General features: G+C 31.3%; 2 protein-coding genes across 4 annotated transcripts; both read right to left on the bottom strand.

Moving 5' to 3' along the window:
• Positions 1-698: 698 nt before the first annotated feature.
• Positions 699-4,192, bottom strand: LOC131617509 (uncharacterized). 3 transcript variants are annotated; one of them, XM_058888789.1, is made up of 10 exons: positions 4,017-4,192; positions 3,786-3,847; positions 3,611-3,694; positions 3,441-3,521; positions 3,212-3,351; positions 3,016-3,109; positions 2,844-2,910; positions 2,370-2,427; positions 2,038-2,285; positions 699-1,917 (listed from the first exon to the last, which is right to left on the bottom strand). In XM_058888789.1, exons 1-9 carry the CDS (start codon positions 4,176-4,178, stop codon positions 2,281-2,283), a joined length of 753 nt encoding a protein of 250 aa, XP_058744772.1. In that variant the 5' UTR covers positions 4,179-4,192; the 3' UTR covers positions 699-1,917; positions 2,038-2,280. The 3 variants fall into 3 exon arrangements, with proteins under 3 accessions (XP_058744772.1, XP_058744771.1, XP_058744773.1); XM_058888788.1 differs by having other exon boundaries at positions 712-1,917; positions 2,365-2,427; XM_058888790.1 differs by having other exon boundaries at positions 712-1,917; positions 2,365-2,427; positions 3,786-3,880; positions 4,017-4,140.
• A 2,649-nt stretch (positions 4,193-6,841) lies between these two features.
• On the bottom strand, positions 6,842-11,588 carry LOC131620881 (protein ABA AND ROS SENSITIVE 1). Its single transcript, XM_058892061.1, has 7 exons — positions 11,332-11,588; positions 10,908-11,007; positions 10,538-10,745; positions 8,053-8,329; positions 7,512-7,587; positions 7,352-7,398; positions 6,842-7,254 (listed from the first exon to the last, which is right to left on the bottom strand). The coding sequence occupies exons 1-7, from the start codon at positions 11,418-11,420 to the stop codon at positions 7,071-7,073; spliced, it is 981 nt and encodes a 326-aa protein (XP_058748044.1). The 5' UTR covers positions 11,421-11,588; the 3' UTR covers positions 6,842-7,070.
• Positions 11,589-18,787: the final 7,199 nt, after the last annotated feature.

Here is an 18,787-nt window from a genome sequence, read left to right as displayed (position 1 = left end):
TCGTCGGACATGCCCGTTTTGCCTGCATTTTTTTGCGGGGTGGGCCAAAGTTTTAGACTCGCACCCTTTAATGTGCTCGCCTCGTCCCGTCCCATTTTTTACGGGCACGCGCTTTTTCTTAAAATTTAACAATTTTTAGGCCTAAAAAATTCAATGTCTGCGGATCCTCCTCGTCCCGCACTCATTTTTTTGCGAGACGGGCCAAGATTTTAGGCCTGCACCCTCAAATATGCATGTCCCGTCTTGTCCCGTTTTTTGCGTGACGGGCCTAAACAGACATGATATTTTTAGCGCTCTCGAAACTCCTCAACAGAGGAAGTAGAAGAATTTTTTTTAACGATGATATTTTTAAGAAAGACCTGCAATGTTGTACAAGACAGAATGTTAAGCAATTTAGAATCAACACGAGAATAAAGTAAATGTAACAGAGATGAGAATGTTGTGTTAGATGTGTGATAAGATATGATTAAAAATAAGACTATTAGAGAGAGTGTTGGAGTAACACCTATAGTATAGAAGATGGTGAAAAATAAACTTAGATGGCTTACACATGTAAAGAGAAGACTTGTTGATTCTATTGTAAGGATAATAGATCAGATGGAGAGAAGTCAAACAATTAGAAGAAAAGAAAGACCATAAAAGAAATAATTCATAAAAATCTTTAGATTAATGATTTAGATAAAGTTTAATTGTGGTGGGAGAAGTAGATTTGAAATTACTTGTCAAATTTCTAATAATAAAGTCTTGAATAATTCACTTAAGAAATGCTAATTAAGTGGTAAAAAATTTAGCCATAACAAGTTTAAAAAATAATTTACTATGAATCTTTTAGTTGATTGTAAAATGAATACAGGTTATACAGATGTAGTATTAATGTATCGAGTGAAAAACTACTTTTATTTTCTTTATTCATAATAAAATTTGAATAAAATTACAATAATATTATTATTCACATTAAAATGCCTCAATCCCGAAAATTTACTAAAGCTGCTTCATAAAAGTTTCATCACATAATTTTTTTTTAGTTTAAATAGATAAATCATCCAGGTAAGTTAGCGATTTTTTTTTTTAAATAGATAAAATAGTTTAACATGCGAATTTTAACTTTGAGAACGAATACTACAAAAAATTTAACATACAGAAATTATTTTAAGAAGAAAAAACATACATGAACAAAAATCAGAAACTTACTAACAGAAACAATTTATCTATTTAAACAAAAAAAATCGTATTAGAAATGGTATAACCAAAACTCATCTCAGCATACTCGACAAGGTTTACGTATTTTGACCATTAGAAAAAAAAAATCAAAATTTACAAAGTATCTATCAGATAACATAATTACATGGAAACCAAATCAGCATATTTCAACCAAAATCAAGTTATTTTAATTAAACCTAATGAACTTCTTCCTTTTACAACTTGACAGAGGTCCCCAATTTCAAATATTATGATTTTTAATCCATAATTCCCATAAGATAGATCTAAGAACAATTCTTCCATCAATCCAAAAATCATACTAAAAGATAATTCTAATATTTGAGTTATGAATAGTAATTACAAGCTAAGATCAACTCAGTACTTGAGTAAAATGAGCTAAGGCAACTATACTAAACATGTTGATATATACATTTATGTAACCCAGACACAGTTTTTGTCCCATTTCACACAGACAAAACTATTTCCTCAAAATAGAAAACATACCTCAAACAGAAGCAAGCTACCAAGATGTCAAGAAGGTATCAATTATATCGATGAGGATAAGAATAGAAGTGTACTTTAACCTTGACAGTTTCCTTTCAATTACAAATTTCAAACAACCCAAAAACTAACAAGATCGAGTTAAATATCTACCTTTAGGTTGGTAAATGCAGGAACAAGACCCCTTCACTGGAATAGATAATACGATTTTTATCTCTGTTAAAAAGACAAGTTACATTAACTCAAATCCCAACATGCAAATCACATGCAGAAATAAAGCTTTGCTAGTAAAGAGACAAAAGAGTGTGAAAAGAGTGCGAGAGAGAACTGCTTTACCTTATGATATTTATTGGATCAAACCCGAATAGGAAATTGATCTTGATCCGGAAGAAAAGAGTGAAGAGAAGTTGAGAGAGAAAGAGAGGGGGAAATCCTTCCCTCCTAAAACCTCCCAAACACACCCTGGGAGAACATCACAATTACGTTAAACTTTCGACTTTTAAACATTAAATCCTTCTCCGATTATCGACTCGTGCTTTTTTGGATGTTGATCCACCTTTCAGATGCTCGCCACTGGATTCAATCTGGATGAGAAGAAGAATTTTTTTCAAAGCTCAGCACTATAAAAGATTCCAATTCATATTGTGAAGTAGGGTCCATTACCTTACCAAGCTTATCCCTGACAATCCTCACTGTTTGATTCATGGAATGGGATGAAAAATAATCCTGTTTATACATGTTAGGGTAATAGATGAAAACCAAGAAACCTTTTTATTTCACAATTTCCTAGTTAAAACAAAATTGGTAACTCCAATATAATAATAAATTATAATATCAGATCTAGCAATCCAGCACCTAACAGATAGCAACAAAGATAACAACTGAAAATGAATTTCCATCAGAGATGAAGATAGCAGAACACTTTTAAAATACTAGTGAATATTGGCTTCTAAGTCTAACAGATACAAGGCTGATAAAAAAAACTCCAGAAGCAACGCAGCATCAAAAATATTCTACCAAAATTAATTTCAAGAGAGAATTTTGTTCATCCTTCGAGACAATTCTTCCACGTCACAACGTACATAGTAAGTAGAAAAGAGTAAAATTCTTCACAAGTATATCTTAAAAAAGAAGCAACAGACCTCGTTAGATGAAACCGTTCTTTTTGGAAGAATACTGTTGTTCGGCCTTCCTTCAAACTCTGCTTTCCTACATTTAGGAAAAAAGATCAATTATTCACCTTGTGGTTGTACACATTGCCTTAGCTTCAAATGGAAGCAAGAACTGAAAAATTCATTCAGAAAAATAGATAACCTTGAATCAGTATATAAAGGTTCTGATAGGAAACTGTTGTTTGAAGTAATTAGGGGCGTAGAACTTGACGCTATAGTCTCTTTAGATCTTCTAGCTGAAGTTAATTAAAATAGTCATTACAACAGTTCATGTAAGTTCTATATAGCATGCCAAAATTTAAAAGGTAATAAACATGGTAAGTAAGCTTTAATCTTACGGTTCGATCGAGCTAAAACCTCCCTTCTTCTTCCTTCCAATTTATCCTTTGTATCAGACAAAGTCTCAAAATGGGGAGCATACGAAACCTGTAGTCGGTTCCCAAGGAAAACAAACTCATCCAATTTTCTTTTCGCAAACCTGAAAATTGTAAAAGTGGCACGCACTCTCTCAACCCCAACCTTCTCAAATACATCGGAAAACAACTTCAATTTCACAAAGGGGAAAACCTGGCATTACTGAAAAGACGGAATTTGACCCAATAAACATCAGTGAATTGCTCACATTCTTCAGCATCCATTGGCTTACACCTAATGAGAAAACAAAGAAAGATTCAAACAAAAACCACTAATCACACGACGAGGACGAAAAAAATCAACAAAATTACTAAGGAACTTACTCCTCTACTTCTCCATAGGATGAAAACAGTTGCAGCAAATCATCACCACAACCTAATGCCGGAACATTCCTCGCAATCAAATATCTGAATACTCAAAAAATGAAATTAAAAATAAGCAAAGCTTGTAACAATTGTAAACGAGAGAGTGTATGTTGAAAGAAAGAAAGAAACAGACCGTGATTCATCAGAGACGGTGTAGACACGAACCGCAGGGGACTCGTCTTTGTAACGAGGCATCTATGAATGATTATCAATTTATCAGTTACAAACCTAATCGTTTAATCAAAGTTGTTAATAAAGGAGTGGAAAAAAAACAATAAATTTGTATCTAAAATAATGATTCTCAAATCCCTAACTAGAAAATTAGAGTGAAGTGTGGACAATCCAGGATTTTAAATTGATGTACCTGAATGCAAATGCGGTGGCGGCGTGGAAAGACGGTTTCCGGCACTGGCGGGGCGGAAAGAAGATCGACAGTTGTGAGAGTTGAAGCTGCGCCACCGAATATGTTGCAAATCGGTCTAGACCGGTCAAACCGGATGAACCGTGAACCGGTGCCCAATGTCATTAAAGTAATACAACCAGTACCTATTTTTTAGGCAAAATACCCTTTTTGTACCTTAAGTATACCCAAGGTACATTCTGGTTCCTTATCTTTAAAAAGTGTCAAAGTGGTCCTGTAATTATTCAAAAAGGTACACGTTAGTCCTTTCCGTCTAATTTTTTGTAACGTAGTAGCTAAGATTCGAACACTTAATCCCTTGGTTGCTTAATAAGCTATCAAGCCACTACACCACTTCACACTTATTTGAATATGTTAACAATGAGTGGAATAAAAATGTGTCTTTCTCCACTCAAACCAAAGAGAATCATCATCAACATAGATTGCCCTAAATTTTCTTACGAACCCAGCAACACCAACACTCTACAACAATTTTCTTACGACCTAAATTTTCCTTCATAATCTCTTTAATTTCAACTCTTTTCTAGCAGCTTCCTTGTTTGTGCATCAGACTGCGATGCGAGATGCATCCAACAACGTGGCTTTTTGATTTCATATGTTGCAAGCTGTTTGTTCTGTTTGACAGGTTTGATACAAGGCATCGAGTTCGGTCTTTGTGAGTCAGTTCAGCAATTGAGTTGTCGAGCTTGGTTTCGATTTTGTATACGTGATAAGCATGCCGCTAACGTGCAGGTTAGTGGTGATGGACTGTGTGGAATTGAAATTGAATTTGGGGCTTTAGGGTTCATGATGTTGAAACTGAATTTGCAGATCTGAAGTATTTGAAGCAATCCCAATAGACAACGCTTATGCCCCTAACGATTTCCGCTTCCATCTCTGTGAATTGGGATTAGGGTTCATTCATTTGTTAACTGTAAATTCCTTTTTTGAATTTCAATTTTGTGATGTTCATTGATATGTATTGTTGAATTTGTTTAATGTAGAAGCTGTGAAGAATCTGTATGATAAAATGCTTCAGTCTGAATGTTAAACAATCTGTGTCTCCAAATGCTTGGTTATGGTCGATGATTGCGAATTGTAAACACAGTCAGGATATTAGTCTTCTCTTTGATATTTTGCAGAACCTCCGCAGATTCGTTAGTTTCTATTCTTTTGCAGAATCTCTATATGTAAATTGATTCAGTTTCTTTGCCATGGTTATTTCATTTTTCTGCTATGGTTTTTTATTATTTGAAGTTACGTATTTCCAGTGTCTGTGCTTTAAGACTTGAGAGTTAATTAAATATGAAATTTACTTAATTAATTGATAATAAACTTGAATGAAATAATGAACATCAATTGTAAAGTAGTGTAGTGGTAAATTGCTATTGCTGCCTATTTTGGAATGTTTTTTTTGAATATATTATGACCTTAAAGATGAATGTTTCCAATTCACGTGCCACGCATACAAACATGTTCCACGTCAGATGCCACACAAGCAAAAGTTGACGTTTTTACAAAAAATCGGACGGAAAGGACTAACGTGTACCTTTTTGAATAATTAAAGGACCACTTTGACATTTTTTAAAGATAAGGGACCAGAATGTACCTTGGGGTATACTTAAGGGACCAAAAAGAGTATTTTGCCTATTTTTTAAAACTGGTAAGAAACCAAAATAAAAATCGCCCCGAACCGGTCGATTTGACCGGATGAACCGTGAACAGGTCAATTTTATCCGTTTTTGGCTTCTTCCAAATAATTTGGATTTTGATTTTCAAATCTGGTACATCAATTTTTGTTAAAGGGTTCGGTGAACCGGTTTGTAAATAAAAATTACAATATGATGATGATGTAATTAAATTCTAAATTATGTTATATATAAATAAATTTAAAAAACTCTCTAATTAAATTAAATATAAATTTAATTGATATCAACATAGGCATATAGGTATGTTTGTTTAGGAATATGATAATGGAAATTCAATGTACCTACATTTGATTTAAGTTTTAAAAAATTATTTCAAATAACTTTTTATTCCAAAAAATTTTATTTGCATATGATTCTTTTATTTTTATTCCAAAAAATCTTATTTATATATGATTCTTTTATTTTTATTCTAAGGTTTAGAGAGTAAAATTATAATATTTTCATAGAAATAATTTCAACCAACTATAACTTTTCACTAATCACATTTATTTTTATTTTTTTTAATTTCAAATTAAATAAACTTATAATTATTTCTAAAAATCTTAATTTCTACCAAACACATAAGTAGAAATAATATTTCTGAAAAAAATTATTTCAAAAAATATAATTTAAAATCATGAAACAATCAAACCCATATAATACATAAAAAGTTATACTAATCCATTAAGTGTCATTAGTTTATTTATTTTTATTTAATTATTTAATAATAAAAAGTGATACTAATAAAAAATAGAAAAATGTATGCTTTGGAATATCATTTTTCTCTTATACATTGTCGTCATAGTCGGTTGCTTACTATTTCTCTTAAACATGATTGTTGCTTATACAATATTAAATGAGTTAATTATATACTATTTCTGTTATATATTTACATTCTTAAGTTTAGCAGCTGTATTTCATACTTAAATAGAAGTTATATTTATATTGTATTGATTTAATGAAATTTGTAATAATAAACAAAAAAAAAGTTTCAAAAACATAAACACCCAGCTGTTTGGGAGAAAACGAAAATAATTCTCCATCTTTTTTATTTTGGGAAACATGTAGTTCCTTTATGAAAAATAACTTGTTAAGAGAAAGTAAAAGAAAGTGAAACAAGAGAAATCTCATAAATGACAAGATGAAACTTGAAGACGAACACATTGTGTCCAATAGCTCAAAGATAATTCCGAAATAGGATAGTTTATAATACAAACTTCACTTTAGACAAGAGGGTGTTAATCGAAATCATTGTGCATCCAGAACGTGATATGAATGTACAAGTTATACTCCATGTTGGGAATTCAACAAACAGTATTTAGTATGTGATTCACAAGTGTTGTGCTCTCCAGTCAACAGCAAAGTTTTCATCACCCTCATCATCATCACTGGATGACTCTTCATGTATAGACTTCTTGGTTACAACCTCTGAAGATTTATGAAGCTTTGCAGATTTAGCAGCCTTTACCTCCAATCTCTTCTTCTTCAACATTTCCACTTTCTCCTTTAACTTTCTGTAGAAAGACAAAATATCGAGATGGATGAGAGTTGTTTAGGAGAAATGTACAAATTAAATTGGAAAAGAATGGAGCATGAGAAAGATACACATACCTTTGCTCAGCAGATTCAGCTTCTTCTATCGTTTCTGCAGCATCAATCTGCTCAGTGACAAACATTTGATCAAATTTCATGTTTATAGTGCATACACTACATCCTCAAGGTTAAAAATTTATGGTTGAAAAAATAGCAAAAGAAAAATAATGATCATCACCTCTTCTTCTTCTAACCGGTCATCCACCTCCCGCAAATCCTCTTGAATCAACTTCTCAAACTCCTTGTACTCGTCTCTACGAGGGCATTCAAAAGGAATCAATATCATTCTATGATTTCAATCAATTTACATTATAGAAATCTTGCATAAACTAATTTTTCCAGAACCAAAAATATGCAAGGGAGTTCTCCATATTGCACTAAAAATGAGAATACAATCACACCAAGTATACTTTTATCTATTTGACTAAAAAGACTAAAAAAGAGGTCGATATACAATTAAATAATGCTATCAATTACTCCTGTTCTAATTCTCATTTCCGTACTTCAAAAACTCAGACTCTTTGTAGAGAAAAACTACCGAAAATTTCACTATTCTCTTTTTCATTATTCATGGGAAATAATTTCTGCCATAAGTCATAACAGTAAGTAAATCTGTAAGTTTTTCTGTTATCTTTACTTCCATTCTATGTAAACTAGATTCTTGATTATTATGTGGTAATAATGTATGGATGCACAAACAACATAAGTTGGGGACCTACTTGACATCTGGCTTAACAAGCTTAATGCCCCGTGCCCGCAAATCAGCCTCTTTGTTATCAAAAAAACCTTCAGGCAAAGCCCCTTTGTCTTGCTTGATCTCTGCATCCATAGACTTGACTGATGACTTCCTATCCTCCATTGTTGCTTGATTAACCTTTGACAGTGTAGTATTATTTCCATGGAAGTGATCTTTCTCCGAGTCTGACACCAGACTTTGAGCAGAAGCCCCTGTGTTTCTACCGAAATCTGAGTCCACTGAATGGACAGAGTCCTTTTCTGGAAGCAAAAATGCCAATGAAACAAAAGGCAAGTTATTATCGATACAATAAATGTTATCATCAAACATGCATCAACAAGAAGTTCAACGCATGATCAATCACCATCTGATATATCAAGTAAAGATAATAAAAAATAACACATTTTTCATTGCGATATCATTATTTACAAAAAGCAAGCTCCCATCACATTGAAACACCTATTCAAAAGCTATAAAATAACAACTATACATACAGGACACGTGTCAGATGAGAATGGGTGCTATTCCAAAACTGCAATGAAGTTTAAGAGAGGGCTAGAGTTAGGGAAGGGGACAACTCAGACGTGGGAAACATCGGAGACATAAGCATCACTACAAAAGACAACTTGGCCAGATGACTAAAATGAGCAGCAACGTAAAGAGCTAGTTGGAACTCAATGATCATTAGCACATTTGGAAGCCTTAAACCACTAGAAACTTAGGATATTAAAAACAAATTGAAACAGGAGTTGGTTTGTATCACAACCATGAACAATCACTACCACATAACTCATTGGTGGGGTAGGAGAAATCAACATTAGTATAGCTAATAACGGGAGGCGGTAAATCTATCCCTAATCTAGAACAGTTAGAGCCAAAGTGCACCTAGGGTTAGCGAAGGCCAGACTGAATTTAGGATAGATGTTGTCCAACTTAATTTGGATCATAATGCCAAACATTATCTCGAATAGCCAATAGGCCAATACCAGATTGTACTTGAGATAGCTGGGGTCAAACTATAAATGAAAATAAAAGGTGAGAAGCTCGGAGGTGAGCTTAGGATGCATAGGAATTGGAGTATTGGAGGATAGGGGTTTAATCTTCTTGCCTCCGGCCCCTACTCTTGACTAACAAGGATAAACTACTGACCCACTAACATTTTTTATTAAAATAAAAAACTGTATCTGAGATAACCTAAGGTTGCAGTAAGGACACAACAATAAGACAAAATGATGTAGATCTTAAGAGACATGCTGAAGAATGGTAGATAGAAAACCTACACACAAAGAGAAGATGAAGAGAGAAAACACAGTAGGAATTTGTGCAATAGAGTTCCAAACCTTTGGGAACTCAACAACAAAACAGTGATGAGCTGAGAAGGATTATAAAAGATGAGAAGAATTTGATACCACATTGAACTTGTATAGTTATAGATAAGGAAAGAAGAAAGATAAGGAAAGAAGAAAGATATTGAGTCGTGATTATGTTTTGGTTTTATACATAAGATTAAGCATTAATATTAATTTATAGTAATGACTCCTGATCCTGATTAAATAAGAACAAAGAATTTTAAAAAAAAAATTATCAAATTTGAGATGAAAGCAAAATGCCGTGAGCACACTTTTGTATTGAATCTGAATTTCTGTTATGACTTAGAGAGAGTATGCAAATTTTCATAGTTCTGCCCAAGCTTGCTTAACACAGTTAGTCTTAGAATTTGGGTTGGGCCTAACTCATCCCTATAAAACCGGCTTGTAAGGTGAGAAGGATTGCCCCCACTTATAAACACAACACAGGCCATATCTCTGAGCAATGTTGGACTAAATCCACCCCTTCAAAGCCAACACAGTGAAGGTGTTAGGGGCTGCAATGAAAGCAAGCCAAAGTGCCGCAATTAAGGCGACTAGGGGCGGACCGCAATTAAGGCGGAAAGTCCAACAGTTAGCAGCTCTATTTTTCTAGGAAGCTTCGAACAAGTTCAAAAGGCTACTAACTGACTAGGAATGCTCTAGATTCTAACTACCAAAAGCTTAACACAACCATACAAACTACTGCAAAGTAAGCTACAGAAACAACCCAGTACACAACATAATGCAGATAATGCAATTATCAAACCAATCACTATAACACCGCCCACACCTAGGATCACAATTAGGTATGATTGGTGTAGGATCACCATGTTGTAACCCTGTGGCCTGCACTGGAGTACAACCAGCTAGAAGCAATCCATGACCTTTTCTACTTTTGACCTAAAACTTGTCCTCTATCCCCCAGTTGAACCTCTCGAAAGTGTGTAAATGAACAAACCGGATCTTAAATACCTACACAGAAAATATGTGTAGGAACAAACACCATTGTATTTGTCTGAGTTATTTTAATGATGTGCAAGTGCAACTCCGTATTTTTAAATGTACAAGAAAATAAGCACATACGGGCTACAACTTCATTTTTCTAGACCAAATTCTTACCCGATCTCATCTTCTTCGCATCATTGTTGTCAAAAAAATCCGGTGGAAGAGCCGATGATGACTGAGGTTTAGTCACTTGTGAACTTTGAGGAACTTTGAACTGTGAGTCTGAAGGCTGGTCAGGTTTAGGCCGTTTAGTAGGAATCTCCGGCTCAACATTGTTCTGCTTAGTTAACCCAGCCGCATTAGCTTTAAGATTACTTATTGCCTGACCAAAACAATAACACCGTTAACGCAAGCTTGTTTTGGAGAGAGTGTGAAACAAATGCAAAGGGAAACAAAGCATGCCGTCCAAAAAGGACGCAAAGTAAGACAATATAAACACAAAAATTTACATAGAGAACATAAACGAGATTCCATATATCATCACCTCACGATGCTTACGAGAAACTTGATGTGCATCCCATATCGACTCAGACTTCAGAACAACATCACAAACGCGACAAACAGGCTGATCAGATTCATTATACCTGTATGCATATGCACAGAGAAATAGCAACAATCAAAATACCAGAAATAATAAGAATAACAATAACACGATAATATTTCGAACACGGATACGAAGTGTCGATGCTACCAATAACAAACACAAACAAGTACATGAGTAGCTATAATCAGATGCAAAATCATAAACATTAACAGAAAATCAACTATAATAATAAAAGGGCGGAACGAGTTTGTAACTAAAGGAGCATAATGGGTAAACAAAATCAACAATTCTATAACTGAATTGAAAGAAATAGAGAAATGAAAGCACTATAGCTGAATCAATAGCGTAAAATTGAAGTATAAACCTAACAAGAGGGGATTCTATGCGTTTGTCCTTCTTCTGGGCATTCAATTTGGCGCGGAACAATGCTCTTTTCTTGGCTTGCGCATCCATGTTTCTGTTCTTTGGAAGAAATTGGAAACGATTGAACGAAAAATCGAAAGAGGGAACAAATTTTTGTACTGAAAAACTAAACACCCAAAAAATATTTTCGCTATCGTTCGTTCGAATCAAATTGCACCTCGGCGAAAGCACCAAGGGCTTTACGAAATGCAATCAGGTGAGGTAATTTAGCCGCTGTTATTAAAACCGACCGGTCCAACCGGTTCAAATGTAAACCGGAATAGAGAGAACAAGAGTTGGGTCACCAATAAATCGGTTGATTTGGCTCAAATCTCAAATTTTGAAGATATTTATGTAAGGAGTTCCTTTTAAACCCAATTCTTTAAAGAGTTAATAACTATTTTCTCTATTGTTATTTGGGTCATTTTTAAAAAATCTTTTGTAAACAAATGTTTGAAGAAATCCTCTAACATTTGAAGATTCTATCACTTTTAATCTTCAGCATGTCAACTCGTCAAAAAAACTGATGTAGTATTGATTTTTTTCTTTTACTGTATTTTCCACTTGTGTATTTCAGTTTGTAAAATGACACAATAATCCCTGTTATAAAACAAAACCTAAACGAGCGAGACAGTGAAACTCTAAATCGTATTCTCAGTTCCTTCCTTTCTACATTGCATTTGTCTCAAGCTCCATTTTTTCATTTACGATTCTCTTCGTTTCTCTTCATCATCATAGTCGTTTCTCTTCGTGTCTCTTCATCAACGAAATGAAAATCTCATAATGTTCCAACTCTAGCATGTCTTCAAGCTGGATAATCACTTCCAAATATGGTTATAATCTTTCTATAAAAATGTTTGTGTCAAAGTCGAGTGTAAATGGAGAAAATATTAAAAGTGTAAGTATTTGGATAAAGAGGATGACTGTCACTTGTTCCATTAGAATAATGAATTTTTTGGTGAAAGATAAACAACTCTAACTGAAGGAGAAATCATAGAATTGGTGAGGAAAATTGGCAAAGAGTCTGAGAAAAAGATTGGACCTGCGGTGTATTCAAAAGAGATGAGAGATTTGAAGAAAAATGTTGACTGCTTAAGGAAGAAGATACATATTTTAATAGTTATAGTTATTTGTTCCTGGGTTTATTTTCTTCTAGATTTAGGCTCATGTAACATAAATTGATGTAAGAGGTTTCACTGTGGATTATGTTATGTAATCTAATTTCAATGAATGAAAAGTTATTTTATGTTGGCATAAATTTTTGGTGTTCCATAACTAGAAGAACCGTGTAGCATAACATTTATGGTGCATTAGAATTGAAATATAATTCTGGTGCATTATAATTGTGTAGCACAATTTGTAGTATTGGTATATAACTTAAAATAGTTCTAATGTAGTATTGATATATAACACATAATTGTTTAGATGTATAATTGAGTATAATTCATAACATAAAATTGGCATACAATTGAGTATAACTCATAATAGCTTAACTCATAACAGTATATACATAGAAAGAACCAATTCAACCAACACTCTAACTTCTTAAATAGCATATGTTGTATTCAACTGTCATTATAAAGATGTTCTAAAACATCACATATTATGCATTGCAAATATGTTCCAAAACAACACATATTATGCATTACAAACATGTTCCATAATAGCACATATTTTGCATAACATATATGTTCCAAAATATCACATTTGTATACTACAATTCAAACAACCTATTTTTCTTCACACAAGGTTCATCGTGAACAACCAATGGTGCAGTTGAAGTTGAATCAGGCACATCATAGTTTTTATATCTCCCAACAGCCTTCAACATATCACTATTCCTCTTAGGTGCATGTGAATTCTTCTTATCAACTTTTTTCTTCTTCTGAACTTGTTTCTTTTTCTTAGCTACTTTGGCAACTTGTTTCTTCTTCTCAGCTGCTTTGGAAACTACTTTGTCAGCTCCTTATTATGTTTGCTCAGTTTGTGCAACATCAGGTGTCTGCTCAGTTTGTGCAGCATCAGGTGTGGGATTGCACACTTAAGATTCTAGTTCTTGGGATTGTTGGTCTTCAAAAGCTGACACCATCTCTTCAAGCAATGCTTCTAAATCTGGATCATTTATATCATGCACAATTTCGACAGCAATTGTGTTAGACAACTCTTCAGTAGCAGTTGTGTTAGACACCCCTTCAGCAGTCTTGGTCCTTGGTGTTTTCCTCTGCACACAATGAGAATACAAACAGTTTGTAAATAATCAGAATGCACATAAACTTTTTGTAACACTTCCTTGAGTTGTGGCCAAATTTGTCACACTTTGTGCATCTATAAGCTACATCAGGCCTCCTCGTCCTTGACCCAGTTTCATCATGCCCTATAAACCTAACATTTTATTCTTAACAAATGTTATCTCTCTTCCATTTAAAACATATCACTCTCTAATTATTTTTAAAATGATAAATTTTATTATTGTAACTACGATGTTCAAGTAGTAAAGTTATTTTACAAGATTATTTTATGAAATAATTGAGGTTTTTTTTTAAATTTTTTTTTTAATTTTTGTAACACTATTTTATTCATTTTTTATTCACGTATAATTTACTTTTTTTTTCTCTTTTCTTTCAGAAATATAACCATTGGTATAGATAAATGAGCAATATAATTATTTTCAAAAACTTTCTTAGACCTTAACAATTTAATAAGAAAATATATTATTTAGAAGACTTAATTTATTATTTTTCTTAAATTTCATTATTTTATTTGTAATATTAAATTCATATTTTTTTCTTGAAATAACAGTTTTTTTATTTATCAATAAAATTTATTGAAAGATATAAATAAATATCTAAGGTACAAGATACTTAAAGTTTTTGCCCTCCTATTTTATTTCATTCATAAGATTTTCTTCCTATATTTCAAGTTCAACTTGTTTTATTGCCCTTCTCACATTCATTCATTTAAAAATTATAATGTCTTTGTTTTTAATTTGTTATGTCGCTTTTGAAACTTGAAAGACACTTTTGAAACTTGAAAGTCATAATGTAAGAACATTTATTGAAATTTAAACGTAAAAGATATAATTTGAGCGTCATTAAAATGGAAACATAATATATTTTCAGTGCAAAAATGTGAGAAAGGTACTAGAAATCTTCGTGTAACTTTAAACAAAAAATATTTAAGCTACACATCACTTAGAAAATTATACACTTCGTCAACTTTTTCAACGTTAAAAAGTGAGTAGATAATTTTTTTTTTAAGTTATAAAGATTTGAGTAATTTCATAAATGTAGTAAAATGGGGGAGAAAAATTCAAATTAAGCCTACTTTTTATCATACTATTTATGTTCAATGAGTTGAGGTTTTAAAAGTATTTGAAATAAAATTTTATACTAGATTTAGAAAATTTATTTTTTAAGATCTTACTAAAAGTCTTAATAAAATAAGATTATATCATATAATATTAATGAAATATTATATTCATAATTTTGGATCATGTAATAATATATTCAATATAACGTTTGACTGAAATTTATTAAAAATAATAGTTTATTGCCTAATCAACAAATTGATGATTAACAAAAAATCTTTTCACCATTAAATCTCATTAGAAATTTATATTAAATATATCAATTAATATGATATTTAAATAAAGTATATTTGCCTATAAATAAGTACATACTATGTGATTAACATATCACTCACAATAAAAATATTTATTTTAATTTTGGTGCAAGCAAAACTTTGTTACTATGGAAACTCCACTGAAAATGTTCTTTAAATGTGTGGTATTACTTCTTGCCGTTGTGATGGCTTTAGTTGGTCATGTCCAAGGTTTAGTTCCTTGTTGTGTAACTCCTTCAACCTGCATGTCAGTTGCCTGCAGAAAGCCCCCATGTTGCAAGGAGACTCCGCCCAGTGATATAAAGCCGTAAATTGTTACAACTCCTTGTTTATTTAAACCAATCATTTTATGTTTAAGTAATTTTAATCACTTATGTAATAATTCCGTTAATAAGATTGGTTGATAAATTATATTTATTATTATCTGTAATTGTATTCCTTTAACTATATATGCATTTTGTGTGAATATAACAATAACGATATGACTAACTTATCCAATTTTACGTGACAATCTATATTCAAAACAATGGTTTCACCAAGTTTTTCTCAACTGAAAAGAAATAACAAACTTAATAAAATTTATATTATTAGTTCTTTGTCTTAAATTTATAGCCCGTTTTAATTTGTTTTTTGAAGTTTTTTTCCTTTAGATTTATCAGTTATCACCCTTTTATTCTAAAATCCTAAACACTATAACTAACGCTTAATCACATAGAACCATGTTCATCAACAATTGAAATTAACGATTTCCTTACTATTAAATAAAATAAAAAGTAATTATTCAATTTCTTTAACAAATTCACGCTCTTTCACCAAATATATATTACACAAGTAAATACTAGACATTCTTAGACACCAACTAAGAGTATAGGAAATGATATAACTATGACCTGCGGACAAAAATATGGTTTACATAATCAAATTATGAGAAGCAAAGATATTGTATATAGATTTATGCTCAATTAACCATATTATAAGGATTTTTTTATCCTTACAATTATTCTTATAGTCTACTATTCCAATATCCAAAATTAATAAGCAAGATAAATCTACCATTCTAATCTACGAATTTTTAAAAACACGTTTAATCATAAAAAACATTTAACATAATTTAAGTAAATATCTTCAAGATAATGCGAGAAATATTACACACGAGTATATATTTTTAAGGTAACTAGTTTTTATGCACTTTATGTTTTTAAATATAATAGTTTATTTTACAAACAAAATTATTTAGTTCAAAGTATCTTTAATATATAGATTAGACTAGTGGTTATTCATTGAATAATAATATTGTTTTGCCTATTATAAAAACCAAAGGAAGTAGTATTATATTTGAAATGATAAATTTTATCATTTTCACTATGGGTGTGTAAAAATTTAGTTAACTGAACCAATTGAATTGCATTGAACCACGGAAAATTTGAACCATTTAAATGGTTAATAAACTGAACCACGTAATATAAACATCTAATTAACCAAATTTAAGTTAAAAACCAGTTTAAACTATTTAACTAATTGTTTTTAAAAACATCATAAATATTTTTGAAATAAAAAAAGTTCGATTACAAAAGAATATATATTTTTGAAATAAAAAATTTCAAAACCAGTTTAAAATTGAATTGAAATTGTTTTAACAATTAATTAATTTTTTATTAAAGTGGTTTTCAAAAACTAAACTGAACTATTAATTTGATTCGTTCAATGCAGTTCTTAAACCACGAACACCCCTAACACTATTTTTTTTCTTTTCTTTCAAAAATATAACCATTGCTATCTTTGATATGTTAAATTATTTTTAAAAACTTTTTTAGAATTTAACAATTTAATAAGAAAATATATTATTTAGAAGACTTAACTTATTATTTTTCTTAAATTTCATTATTTTATTTGTAATGTTAAATTCATATTTTAGCTCTTAAAATAACTTTCTTCTATTACTTTATTTATCAATAAATTCATTGAAAGATATAAATAAATATCTAATGTACATATTGAGGTTACTTAAAATATTTGCCTCCTATTTTATTTTATTCATAAGATTTGTCCTTATATTTCAAGTTCAAATCGTTTTGCTGCCCTTCTCACATCCGTTCATTTAAAATTTTTAATGTGTTTGTTTTTAATTGATACGTCACTTTTGAAACTTGAAAGTCATAATGTAAAAATATTTGTTAAAATTTAACCGTAAGAGATATATCTTGAGCCTTATTAAAATGGAAACATGATATATTTTAAGTGTAAAAATGTGAGAAGGTTACCGAAAACTTTCATATAGCTTTAAATAAAAAATATTTAGGTTACACATTATTGTGGCGGAAAAATCAGAGATTAAACTATTGATTTACTTACCTCATAAATAAAGCAAGAGTCGCCATCGATATTTATTGTTTCCAAAAGAATATGAAAAGAGCGAATAAAACCCTCAAAAGTTTCAAACTAAAACTAATAAAACAAAGAGAAAAGAGTTGCCACCATTACTTATTTGTCTTAAGGACGGGAAAGGAACAGAAAAACCCTAATGGTTTAGAGATTACAAGGTTCGCGAGTTGATTAGATAAAGGAAGGTGTTAGGCACCATTTACCTCTCTTGTACTCAAGTGATCCTTTTTAGACCTAGGACTTATAGGGACTATTTATTTATTTATTATCAAATGTAAGAAAAGAAACAAACAAGGGAAAAACACATTTTTTAAGTTTGTGGACTCGCCTTGGTTTTTTAACCGTGTGCCTACGTATATTCTTAAGAAGAAATCAGAGTCCTTCGTAGTTCAAAGTATGTTTGGTTTGTGTCTTTTATAAGATCGTGCTAAGTTTCTTTCGAATGATCCGAACCAGCCTGAGTTTAAAAGTTGAGTGATGGTAGGCGAAGTTTTGTATTCGATTTGAAAGCAACTTGACAATCCTTTGTTAAAAAAGTTTTGAGTTTTGATTATGTTAGTGAAAAATGTTTTTTAGATTGGTTAGTTGTTTTAATATTGATTTGATTGATAAAGAGTTGATATTTATTAGATTAAATCATGCGGGCGAAGAAATCGATTTGTTGACAAAAAGTTGATTTTTATTGGAATTAAGTCGCGCAGGGCGAATAAATTGATTTGATGTGTTGAATGAATTTTAAATGTTTTGAAATTGAATAATTAATTGGTAAGGCGTTGAACCAACAATTTAATTACTCGAGGTTGTATCTCATATTATTTGTAAAAATATTGAATTAATTAGATTTTTTATATTTTTATATTTTTGTATTTTTTAGGGAATAATAATTGAAAGAAAATAAATTTATTAGGTGGACTAAATAAAACTAATTATAAATTTGTAGAGGTCTAGAATGAGGTGTGTGGTGTATATTAGTAAAAGGGTAGAGAATTGGATGCTAAGTATTTAGATAAATACATGGGCCTGAAATTTATTTTAAAATTAATATTCAATTTAAACCTAAATTAATTAATTAATAATAAGAATAAGAATGAATCAAAAACTTTTAAAAAAGAGATCACGTCATGTTTTCTTTTAACTGTTATAACAACAGTTAAGCCTCTTTGACTATTTCAAAATTAAACCCCAACAAATAATATAAGGACACGTGGCAGTAAAGAGAAAATTAAAAATAAAAGAAACAACTTATAACTTTGGTCTAACAGTGAAGTTGTTTGTCTTCAAATCTTGAGTTCCAATCTCCATTATTAGAGGGTGGGATTTGTTGGAAGTGTCCATGTCGTGCCCCTTGTCTGAGTCAGGCTTGGTAGTTTGTAAGGTTTATGTTAAAAGAAGAAAAAGAGTTATGTAATTGTGTT

This window comes from Vicia villosa, linkage group LG7 (genome assembly GCF_029867415.1).
Source record: "Vicia villosa cultivar HV-30 ecotype Madison, WI linkage group LG7, Vvil1.0, whole genome shotgun sequence".
Classification (NCBI taxonomy): domain Eukaryota; kingdom Viridiplantae; phylum Streptophyta; class Magnoliopsida; order Fabales; family Fabaceae; genus Vicia; species Vicia villosa.
The sequence above is the reverse complement of the archived record's forward strand: the minus strand, read 5'-3'. Positions and strand labels throughout refer to the sequence as shown.